The 12,984-nt window shown below is 36.6% G+C and overlaps 1 protein-coding gene across 1 annotated transcript in view; it reads left to right on the forward strand.

Annotated features, from left to right (window-relative positions):
• scn1laa (sodium channel, voltage-gated, type I-like, alpha) overlaps positions 1-8,209 on the forward strand; it is a 56,671-nt gene extending 48,462 nt beyond the window's left edge. Inside the window, exons 23-25 of the mRNA XM_016242265.1 lie at positions 4,115-4,219; positions 5,509-5,779; positions 7,026-8,209. Of these exons, the coding sequence (XP_016097751.1) occupies positions 4,115-4,219; positions 5,509-5,779; positions 7,026-8,209 (1,560 nt within the window). The remainder of the gene's footprint in view (positions 1-4,114; positions 4,220-5,508; positions 5,780-7,025) is intronic.
• Positions 8,210-12,984: the final 4,775 nt, after the last annotated feature.

Genomic DNA, 12,984 nt, shown 5'->3' on the forward strand with positions numbered 1-12,984 from the left:
CGCCTATTTTGTACTAGTTGCGACGGTAGTGACGTCATGGCTGTCGCCGGCCAAACAAGTTGGTGTTTTTTCAATGTAGGCTTCAGACACGGGTCACAACGAGGCGTTCCCCATAGCGACCCCTAGAGGACGCAGTTCGAAGTTCCACGAAAGGGAAGCTATTTTTACCTGCATATATTTTTATACTTTTTACTGTTAATTTTTGAGTTGCGGCAAATTAATCATTGAATGAGCTGTAAAACAAAGTGCTTCCATGACGATTGCACAGTATTCATGACCCTTTGTGATGTTTCTGTTGACGCAGGTGGTTGTGAATGCTCTTCTGGGCGCCATCCCCTCCATCATGAACGTCCTGCTGGTCTGCCTCATCTTCTGGCTCATTTTTAGCATTGTGGGCGTCAACTACTTCGCCGGAAAGTTTTACGAATGTGTAAACCAAACCTCGGGAAAGCGCATGTCTATCGCAGATATCGGTAATAAAACGGATTGTCTCAACAGCCCCAATGACCTCGTCTGGAGAAATGTGAAGATTAACTTTGACAATGTAGGAAATGGATACCTGGCCCTGCTACAAGTGGTAAGGTTGCCCTAAGAATTTGATGTTCAATAAATATGAGAGAGATTTGTTTTTGATTTTGATTTAATTTTATTATAATTTTTTAAACCTTGAACATAGAAAATGTATAATGTTTCATCATAAGAAGAGATTTTTAACATCATTGGAAAATCTCTCTGTCTGTTTTTCTTTAGTAATCTCCATTAATATTAGTAGTAGTAGTATTTATTATTATTAATAATAAAATATTTATATTATTATTGACATTATGAATTTAAAATTAAATGTAAGACAGTACACTCTAAAAAAATTTTTGGGTTGTTTTGACCCAGCGGTTGGGTTAAACATTTAAGCCAACCGCTGGGTCAAAACAACCCAATTGCTGGGTTTGTCCCTATTTTACCCAGCACTGGGTTGTATTTAACCCAGCATTTTTTAGAGTGTACATCAGATCGTACCATGATATTTAAAGGGCTCACTTGAAATCGCATCACATGACCCCTTTAAATGCTTTTACAGTATAAATAAATTATGTCTAATATTTTAAAACAAAATATTATTTCCCATGCAAAATAATTTCCCAGTGCAATAATATTAATGGTGCTAATATCAAAAATTAAAATGTCAAGTTTTCTTCATTTTGTCAAGGCCACTTTTAAAGGGTGGATGCCCATTATGCATGCAGCGGTAGACTCTCGCAGTGTAAGTCTTTTTTGATTGTCATTTTACAGCTGCTTCAATAATATTTCATTCAAAATTATGATACACCATTCTTATAATCAAATCGTACTGGTGCATGCTGCCCTTCATCTCCATCTCTGCAGGTAAATGTTCAACCAAAGTATGAGGACTCTCTGTATATGTACCTCTATTTTGTCATCTTCATCATCCTTGGAGCTTTTTTCACATTAAATCTCTTCATTGGCGTCATCATTGACAACTTCAATCAGCAGAAGAAAAAGATAAGTATCTATATACTATAAGCTTGACAACAAAGCCATCTGCTTCTGATTTTGGATGTTTCTTTTTAATGCTAGTTTCCTGCAAAAAAAAGGCATTTGAAATGATTTTGACTCAGAAATATATATATATATACTTTATTTTTCCCCCTTTAAATATATCACAAATCACAGCAATAAATATATTGATTATTTTTGACCGCTGTTACAAAACCATTTTTACAATAAATTTTCTGGTTTGACCTTGAGATTAGATAGCTTCAATATTTGACCACTATTTATGATAATACTTGGTTACAGTGACACTAGTAGTTCTCATTTCTGTCAGGAGTGCAAAAACAATTGGGAGTTAATGATATTTTGATCAGAGTAACCTACATAGCTACATAGCAATACGAAGCAAATGTGATTGAATATGTATTAACCATTTTACCATAATTTCTGGTTCAAACGACAGGAACATAGGAACATGGCCAAATAAGGAAACACAGGAAGAACTACGGGGCCAAAACAGGTCCAAAAGTCTGACATTTCATATAAGGAAAACGTGTATTAATTTCATACTGTCACTATGAAATAGTGCGTGCTGAATGTCTCTAAATCGCTGCATGGATTCAGGTGCGTGAACCAGGATCAAAAAACCCAGGCGCTCTCTATTAAGCAGGAGGAGCGCTGACAGTTAAAGTCCATTTCTTATTTTATTGTTTTTTTGTATTGTCATGTTGCAGTATTTTATTTGCTAGTGTTTTAAAAATATATATATATTTTTGGTATTTTATATGCTTTGGTGGTGGTTGGTGGAGTAGAATCACCCGGGAGTATATATATATATTTTTTATCCCTACCGGGGATATAATTCAGCAGATACATTGACCAGAAGGGGATATATATATATTAGTGGTGTCAAAATTAGCACGTTAACGCAGGCGATTAATTTTTTCAGTTTAATGCGTTAAAAATATTTAACGCAGGGGCTAGGGTTGGCCACCCCACTCACAACTGCTGCTTCTGTCACTTTTTGTCTTGACAAGAAGTGCATTTATTCAGTCGCAGAACGACTGAGAACCGGAGTATGGCGTTCGGACGGGATCTTTAATATGACGCTGCAACATGCACTCGTCTCACTGAATGTCTCATTGACGTCTTCATTTTTATTTTATTTTTTGCTATTTAATCCATTCATTTTAAGACGCAGACGAGGCGTAGACGTGACGCAGACGACACGCAGACGTCACGTAAATCACGTGTGGCAGTGAAGTGTCGAGCCAGACGTCACGCGTGATTCACGTGTACCAGTGAAGTTTTTTTATTTAATTTTCGCTAACAGGTATCATAACACGCTGCTCACACGGCTCAGTGCAGTGTGTCAGCCAATGCACAATTATGGCGTTGGACGGGATCTTTAATATGACGCTGCAACATGCACTCGTCTCACTGAACGTCTCACTGACGTCTTAATTATATATTTTTTTTTTTTGCTAATTAATCCATTCATTTTAAGACGCAGATGAGGCGTAGACGTGAACATCACGCAGACGTCACGTAAATCACAACGTGTGTGTCTACACGTACAAAAGAAACGCGTTCAAAATTGCCGCGTTAACGCGGGCAGATTGTGCGTTGACACGGTCACATTTCACGCGTTCCGTTTAAAAACTTTTGGCCCCGTCTGCCTTCCATACAGTGAAGTGTCGAGCCAGACGTCACACGTGATTCACGTGTACCAGTGAAGTTTTTTTATTTAAATTTCGCTAGCACGTATCATAACACGCTGCTCACACGGCTCAGTTATAGCTTTAAGGATTCATCTATATTTAATTTAGAATTTAGTGTTTGATATCTTAAATTTCAATTTCTGTATATTTCTGCTGAAAGGCACAGGTAAATATGACATTTATTATAATGGGTTTATGTGAAGATTGTTTTAAGTTCACTTAAATTAGAAGTTATTTTTTAAAGTCTAATAAATGTTCAAATTGATAGCTCTCAATTATACTGTAATGTTGAAGGGCTATAGTTAATGGTTAAAAATTTAGAATTCAGTGTTTGATAACTTCAATTTCAATTGATGTATATTTCTGCTGAAGGGCACAGGTAAATATGACATGTATTATTATGGGTTTATGTGAAGATATTTTTAAAGTTCACTTAAATTAGAAGTTATTTTTTAAAGCTGAATAAATGTTAAAATTGATAGTTCTCAGTTATACTGTAATGTTTCTCAATTTTATAGAGAAATCAGTATTGGTATTATTGATACTGGCCTTCGGTCAGAAAAAAGATGCCATTAAACAAATATTTAAAAAATATACTGTCTTTATGTTGTTTGTACATTAATTTGAAGATCGAATGTGAAATGTTTGTAATGATTGTAAATAAAAGTATATTTAAAAACTTTAATGTTAATGGGATTAATCGCGATTAATTTCAGAAAAATGTGCGATTAATTAGTTATATATATATATATATATATATATATAATAAGTGTGTGTACTCAATTGATGCTCTACAAAGATGGCTTTACAAAGTACATATTTTGGATGATAAAATCGAGGCCGTTTTAGTCCCAAAATGATCTTTCTGTCTTTTCTGTCTTTACTTTGGGGGTCAGGATATTTTCATGACAGAAGAGCAGAAGAAATACTACAACGCTATGAAGAAGCTCGGCTCAAAGAAACCTCAAAAACCCATTCCAAGGCCAAAAGTAAGCATTTCTTTGAAAAACAGCTTACGTTCTTGTCATCATGTCATGCCAGAACTTTTCTTTTTTCGATGAAATGCAAAATGAGGCAGAATGTCTAAGCTGTTCTTTTTCCGTAAACCTAGTTTATGGTGATTTTTCTATATGTATAGGGCCCTATTTTAACGATCTAAGCGCATGGTCTAAAGTAGATGTGCACTGTGTAAACAATGAGTGACGTATACGCGCGAGAGATCACTTCCGGCGCTTGCGTAAACTACGCCAGAGCGCGTACACACCTCACGCACCGGATGCCGTGCGCGTGCCCAACGACAGTTGGACATAGCGGTGTATTAGAGGTAAAATATTATATAAATACTGTTCGATTTCTGGCACAAACCGATCGTTTCGTGTCTTAGGACCTTAGGACACATCAATGTGTCGTCACGAGCCGCATGGTTTCATTTGGATTTGTCTGTGCATGTTATTTTTACTCTTATAGATTTTGTTACCATTGCCATGCATTATACGACTGATAGACTGCAACGGTTGGAGTTAAAAATCATCAAATGTGTTCTACTGAAGAAATAAAGTCACCTACATCTTGGATGCCCTGGGGGTAAGCAGATAAACATTAAATTTTCATTTTTGGGTGAACTATCCCTTTAATGGGTGTTTTTTGGGCATAACGTGCAATAACCCAATCAGAGTCTCATCTCCCATCCACTTTAAAAGCCAGTTGCGCTCGCGCCATGGCGGGATGTAATTTTTCATGTTTAAAAATGTTTGTGTGCTGCTGCGCGTCCCTGTGTGTGTAATAAGCAAAGTGTACGCGTGTTGTGCACCCGCCTACAGGCGCATATTACTAACGCGCTCTTTAAATAACAAAGACAAAATATTGTGCCAGACTTTAGACCAGGTTTGAGTTGGTCTATGGCGCAGTCTATTTTCAGATCCTCAAAATAGCAACACGCCAACAATGCACCTGAACACCCCTCTTTTTTAGACCAGCACGCCCATGGGCGCACAAATGGCCGCAAATGCATTTGCTATTTAAACAATGTGGCACAGGATGGTAAAATGAGAACTGCGTCGGGCTGAAACTAGCAAAAAACACATGCGCCGCGCCTTGGCGCCGGGTGTGTAATAGAGCCCATAGACTGCTGTTAAGATTTCCTAGTATAAATCACCACAGCTTTTGTTATATGGAATAGAGAAGTGCAAACATTCTGCTTCACAGAAGGTATAAAACAAAAAGGGGTTGGAATGACTTGATGTTCATCTTTTCATGTATAAATTCTCATTTATTTCAGAACAAGATTCAAGGATTCATCTTTGACCTCGTAACCAACCAGGCCTTTGACATTTTCATTATGGTCCTTATCTGGCTCAATATGGTCACTATGATGGTGGAGACGGATGATCAATCTAAGGAAATGGGCAAAGTGCTGCAGTGGGCCAATGTTGGTTTCATTGTGCTCTTCACCAGCGAATGTGTGCTAAAGATGGCTGCGCTACGGCAGTACTTCTTCACCGTCAGCTGGAATGTATTCGACTTTATCGTGGTCATCCTGTCTATAGCTGGTAAGATCTGCTGTATGATGAGGAATTGATCCTTTACTAAGCAATTGTTTTATCACTCCCTCCATTTTTTCGCAGTTGCGTGATCAACTAATGCAATGCAAAATCAACAAAATATCTTCTTTTCTGCAAAGCAGCAAACATTTAACTGCAAAATAATCAGAAAAAGTGCAGTACTACTTAGTTATTGACACATTAGTGTGATAAAGAAGCGTGAATGAATGATAAAATAAAGTGAGGTGTGTGCTTGATGTAAAAAAGAATTATGCGCAATAACCGGAAACACCCATGATCACATGTTATCTGTTATGTTTTGTGAACATAAATAGTTGGAAGAAAATTCAGTGTGCGTCAGTATATTAGATCTATGCATTAGGGGCCAGATTTACTAACAGCTTGCGCCAGCGCAAACCGTCTTTTGGCGTTAAAATGGTACTGTAAGGATTTACTAAAGACGCGCAGTGAAGAATTAGCACTGAAAAGGTGTGGACAGTTATGTTTGCGCCTGACCTTACTGAATATGTATTTGTAGGAGTTTCCCTTTCAGACGCAAAATTTATGGGAGGCAAGTATTAAAATGAATCATGCAACGTGGTTTACTAATGTTTGCGCTCGTCAAATTACTGGTATTTGCGCCATTATTTAACGCTCAAAAAAGCATGTCTTAAACTTTTTTGCGGCTGTGTCGTAAGTATATCACCCGCACCTGATGAGCATCGTCTCTGCTTATTTCCACGCCCATCTGCGCTGTTTTGGAATTGTGTTCTTGTGCTAATTTGCCCTGTTTAGTAAATCTGGTCCTAGGTCTTAAAGTGACAGCAGCCTAATAAACCTGCTGCTGTCTATGCACTTACTCATATTCAATTTTGTTTAAAAGTTATGTTGTAGTTTGGTAAAACACAAAATAAACAAGCCTTCAGCATTTTTTTTTGGACATACGACTACTGTCAAATTAATTTATATAGCGCTTGTCACAGCACATTATTAAATCGTATTTTTAATGACAAAAATAACTTGAAAATATCTTGTTTAAAAGTGTGTCAGAATTGATAAGGACACAAAAATAAACAAGCCTATTTTTACATTTTTTTAAATTGTCACCTAATTATATTTTTTTAAATCAAAAATTTTCAGCAAAATTTTGGAAATTAACATCACAAAATCAGTAATTTTGCTTGCAAAAAATCACTATGTCCTCCTGAATATAGACAGTGCTGTTTCAACATTCGTTTACCTCTTGTCGTTGCAGGCATGTTCCTGGCACAAGTCATTAAGAAGTACTTTGTCTCGCCCACCTTGTTTCGCGTCATTCGCCTCGCCCGGATCGGCCGCGTGCTACGTCTTATCCGAGGCGCCAAGGGAATACGGACCCTTCTGTTTGCGTTGATGATGTCACTTCCTGCCCTTTTCAACATCGGACTTCTTCTCTTCCTTGTCATGTTCATCTACGCCATCTTCGGCATGTCCAACTTCGCCTACGTCAAAAAATCGGGCGGCATCGACGACATGTTCAACTTCGAGACGTTTGGCAACAGCATGTTGTGTTTGTTTCAGATCACCACCTCGGCAGGCTGGGACGGCCTTCTGGCACCCATGTTAAATACCAATGAATCCGAATGCAACCCGAATAAAACCTTCCCTGGCAGCCAGGTTAAAGGCGACTGCGGGAACCCGCCCATCGGGATTTTCTTCTTCGTCAGCTACATTATCATATGCTTCCTGATCGTGGTGAACATGTACATCGCCGTCATCCTGGAGAACTTCAGCGTGGCCACCGAGGAGAGCGCCGAGCCTTTGAGCGAAGATGACTTCAATAGGTTTTACGAGGTTTGGGAGAAGTTTGACCCGAAAGCCACGCAGTTCATGGATTACGACAAGTTGTCAGACTTCGCCAATTCTCTGGATCCGCCTCTGCGAATCCCCAAGCCCAACCGACTGCAGCTGATCTCCATGGATCTGCCGATGGTGAGCGGCGAACGCATCCACTGTCTGGATATCTTGTTCGAATTCACCAAACGGGTTCTCGGGGAAGGTGGCGAGATGGACATCCTTCACAGACAAATGGAAGACCGATTCATGGCCGCCAACCCCTCAAAGTCCTCTTATGAGCCCATCACCACAACCCTGCGCAGGAAGCATGAAGATATGTCTGCTGCGATCATCCAGAGAGCCTATAGGAACCACATAGTCCGACATAGTATGAAGAAGATCCGTAATGTGTACAGAAAGACCAGGCAGCAAAACGGGAAGGTCCCGAGTAAAGAATCTGTTGACAATGAAATGTGCGAGGATGACAGCGCTTTGGAAAACTCTGATGCAACGCCCGCCACGTCCTCTCCGCTGTCGTATGATAGCCTGACGCAGAACGCCACAAACAAATACAAGAAGGACAAACATGAGAAGGAAGTGGAAGACAAAGGAAACGGCGTTTAGAGTAGCATTACAAACAATTGTTTACAACTTTTACTTCAAGTTATTTGTCAGGGTCAGGTGACCTTGTCTGTTTGATGTGGATGTCTATGCCATTCTGCCTGAGCATACTTGAACTTTGTGCCTATTCTGGAGCTGTGATTGACATGAGTTAGGCAGTGAAGCTGCTACGCCTAACCTGTTTCACTCGCTGGCGAAAATGGCGATGTACCAAATGTTGTCGTTTTGTTTAAGTGTTGTGATCTGATGCGTTTTCTTTGTGTGTCGGAGATACATCCAGTGTGTTGCATTTAGAGTTGAAGTGTGTGATTCTTGTGCCACAAGTGGCACCAGACCTTAATGGCAAAATATACAAAAATAGAGTGTGTAATTAAAATCATATATAATATAGATTATATATTTAAGATCATAATTCAGCAAGAACGCTGTTAAATTGATCAAAAGAGACAGTGAAGAGATTTATAATGTATCATGTTTCAACAAAAATATGAAGCAGCACAACTGTTTTCTACATTAACAATAAGAAATTTTACTAAGAAATGGCGTCAAATCAGCATATTAGAATGATTTCTGAAGGATCATGTGACACTGAAGACTGGAGTAATGATGCTGAAAATTCAACTTTGCATCACGGGAATAAATTACATTTTAAAATGTATTCAAATAGAAACCGGTTATTTTAAATTGTAATAATATGTTCATGGTTTTACTATGGTTTTACTATTAATGGTATATATAAATCGTTGTGATATTTAAAATATCAGTTAATTTTACATTGCCAGCAAAATAAAAACAAATCTACAGTACATATTTAATATATCACCTAGCCCTATTTGCTAGAAAACAGTAGTCCCGTCTGCCGCGAAAAACAGGCAATTGGTTGTCAGTGGTTGAAAATTTGGCTAGTTAACTTTACTAGTTAATCCCTGATGGTAGATGCTGTAACTACACCATTATGGGAGCAAAATAATATAGCCCTAGTGAAGGATATGGGACTGTGTGTTCTTGTGATGTTATCATTGAGACGTCATGAGTTATTGCAATTGAACAGGAATGTTTGGTGCTTTTATAGGTGCAGAAATGACACACTTCCTCTTTAAATGTAATTTTTTCTCTTTGTTGAGAGAATTTTGCGTTTCTCTTGTTTGTTTTTGTTTTTAATTGAGCGTGATTTGTTGCGAGGTTGCGTTGTCCTATGTTACTTGAGACAGAGTTGATGGTTTTTCATTCTTTTATTGACTGTTGCAGACCACGTTTGCAGTCGGTTGTTGATACACGTGTAATTATAGTTGCATGACAGCTCACCTGTAGTCATACAAGTTTCCCACTCAGTATTTCAGAATGGCTCAGTGCCTCTCAGGTCTCTCTTCAACATGCTAGAAAGCCATTCGCACACGTGCCTTCCCTACTCGAGAGCTTGCAGCAAACTCTTTCCTTAAAACCTCAAGACTCCCGTCACATCCTGGACTGTGAAACCTGTCTGATTTCAGCCTTTTCTGTAGCTGCATCACTGATATTGCACTTGCATTATTCACCCAAAAATGTAAATTGTCTGAAAATTATGCTACACACCCTTATGCTATCCAAGATGTAGATGAATTTGTTTCTTCATCAGATTTGGAGAAATGTAGCATTCCATCACTTGCTCACCAATGGATGCCGTCAGAATGAGAGTCCAAACAGCTGATAAAAACATCACAATAATCCACAGCACTCCAGTCCATCTGTTAACATCTTGTGAAGAGAAAAAATGTTTGTAAGAAGCAAACCCATCATTAAAGCTTGTTAACTTCAAGCTGTTGCTCCAGCTAAAGTACGAGTCCTACTGGAGTCATGTGGATTATTGTGATGTTTTTATCAGCTGTTTGGATTCTCATTCTGACGGCACCCATTCACTGCAGAGGATCCATTGGTGAGCAAAGGATGCAATGCTACATTTCTCCAAATCTGTTCTGATGAAGAAACAAACTCATCTACATCTTGAATGACTTGAGGGAGAGTACATTTACAGCGAATTCTCATTTTTGGGTGAACTATTCCTTTAATAAAGCGTTTAGAGATCCGTTCACATCTTGACTTCTGCATCGTAGCGGGATTCATAAATGGTTGTGAATTCATTTTTGTATATGAACTCTGATTTGGTCAGGTAGCTGTCTTAAGCCAAAACTGCATCTTTCAGCATTCGAATCTTTGCATTTGAAAAGATTTCTCTCAAAAATGCTTCTTCATATGTGTAAATATTTTGTAGGAATATACAATCTGTTATATAATTTCTATAATGCATAAATTATGGATTATAATCTATATAGGGAATGTGAAAGGTTTAAAGTAAAAGGTTATATGCATCATAAAAGCTAAAATACAAAATTATGCTGAAGTTGTATGGGAAATATAATCCTTTTGATTATGTTGAAGCTAAAATGTTATTGTGAACTATGGGCGTTTTTATTTGTATTATGCATTCGGTTTTTATAAATAACACTGAGGAATATATAAATGCACCACTTTTGTTTGCTGCATATTACACCAATGATGATTCTAGTTCTATATATTTCTGTTATCAATGTTAGCCAACAGGTTGTTTGACATGTGTCTTTACGATGACTGAAGACTGATGGGATAGTGTGTATTTGTTTACATTTTTATAGTTATGAACGTTATCATTACATTTCGTTTCATGTCAGAGACTCATATGCTCCACATAAACACAGTCGTAAGTGTAACTGCTCCATGTGAATGTGACATGTATTGAGAAAATGAATTCTAGGTATATTATGAATTTATATGAGACAAATATCAAAACAGCATAAGACATAAATCACTAGCTTTTATATGCATCATGCTTGTAGTCTGTGAGTTAAACTGCATGCGAGACATTGCTATGGATCAGTTCTTTAAGCTAAAAGAATAAACTCATCACATACCTCACACCTGATACAACTCTGTGTATTCACTATTTTTTTTTAGTTTCATGAATTTTGGTTTTAACTGTTAAAGCACATATGCATATTATTGAAAATTGTTCCCCTCCAAAGGTTTGGAATAATTATGTTTTTTATCCTAAAGACTGGAGTAATGGCTGCACAGGAATCACAGGAATAGATTACATTTTAAAATATATTACAGTAGAAAAGAGTTGTTAAATTGTAATATTTCATATTATTACTGTATTTTTCATCAAAAAAATCAGAGACTTCTTTCAAAAACATTAAAAAAACATGTGAAATTCAAAAGTTATGATTGTGTTCAACCAGGTTTCCAAATCCTCATGCATTTCATAAAAACTAAAATGTATGGAAAACACTCGAAGCCTTTGGTTAAAAAAAAAAGGTAAAAAGGTAATTACGACTTTTTGTGTCTCAGTTCAGACTTTTTTTCCACAATTCTGAATCTCCCAAATCTGACATTTTTTTCTTAGAATTGCAAGTTTATATCTTCCAATTCTGACTTTATATCTCGAAATTGTGAAAAAAAAGTCAGAAGTGTGAGAGACAAAAAGTAAAAAATAAAAACGTATAAATTAAATTAAATTTGAAATGTATTTCCTTTTTTATTTTATCCCGTTGAGAAAACAATCTTCCATAGAAAACAGTAAAAAAAAAAAAAAAAAAAAAGTTTTTACATCAACATTTCCAATTGGCAACGGTAACCGTTTGCTCTAAGTGATGATTCCTCTAAATGTATTCACATTTTACAGCATCTATACGCCCTGATGTCTGTTCGTAAACACATAGTAATGTTTCTCCGGGAGAGAGAGATGTTTTATGGACAGAGCTCTGGGGCCGGTTGCATAAAACGACTAAAGAGTTAGTCATCTAATTTTTTCTCTTTAAGACTGGTCCTCATTTCTTAAAGTCAGTTATAAAAAGGGAGAATGGTCTCATTTGAATCCAAAAGGTAAGTCTGATTTCCTCTTGGCTAACAACTAGTTGGTCAAACTAGTTCTTAAGACTCAGTCTTAAAACAGTGGCTATGTTTATGCAGCTGGCCCCTGGTCTCAAGTGACCGTCCGCTCTAACTAGGAGCACATTAGAGCTCCTGTAACTTCAGTCCTGACCATTTCGACTCCACCACAATCATCCACTTCCGCAAAACACCACAGTTTCTCTGCTAATGAGCTTTTATGTGAAAATGCTTCATTTTGTTGTCCTCAGAGGTTTTGTGTGTGAGTGCACATGTGTCTGACCGCACATATCCTCATCTAATGTCTGTTTTGCAGAGTAGCAAATGCCATATATCGTGTATATTCTTTGTTTTATTGTTTTACATATCACAGAATTCTTATTATAATTTTTTTATTGGATCATATCAGATTAATAATCATAATTATTATTATTAATAATAACAACAACAACAATAATAATGATAATAATGATTATTAGTATTAATGATGATGATTATTATTGTTGTTGTTCTTATTATACTAAAATTATATATTTATTATTCATAGTTATAATAATTATGATTAATCTGACATGATCCAATAAAGAAAAAAAAGAATGATAATAATAACAACAATTAGCATTATTGTCAGAATACAAAAAAAACAGATATTGTTTGTATTATTATTATTATGTTATGACTACTACAGATGTCAATGTTTGGGACGTTTGGGTAAACAATAAAAATAATATATTTTTCTTTATCATCACATTATTATTATTATTATTATTATTATTACAAATGTCAATGTAGCTAAAATAGAATTATATATTTTTCTTTGTCATCACAATATATTATTATTATTATTATTATTATTATTATTATTATTATTATTA

The sequence above is a fragment of the Sinocyclocheilus grahami genome, unplaced genomic scaffold (assembly GCF_001515645.1).
Source record: "Sinocyclocheilus grahami isolate Dianchi unplaced genomic scaffold, SAMN03320097.WGS_v1.1 scaffold652.1, whole genome shotgun sequence".
Lineage (NCBI taxonomy): Eukaryota > Metazoa > Chordata > Actinopteri > Cypriniformes > Cyprinidae > Sinocyclocheilus > Sinocyclocheilus grahami.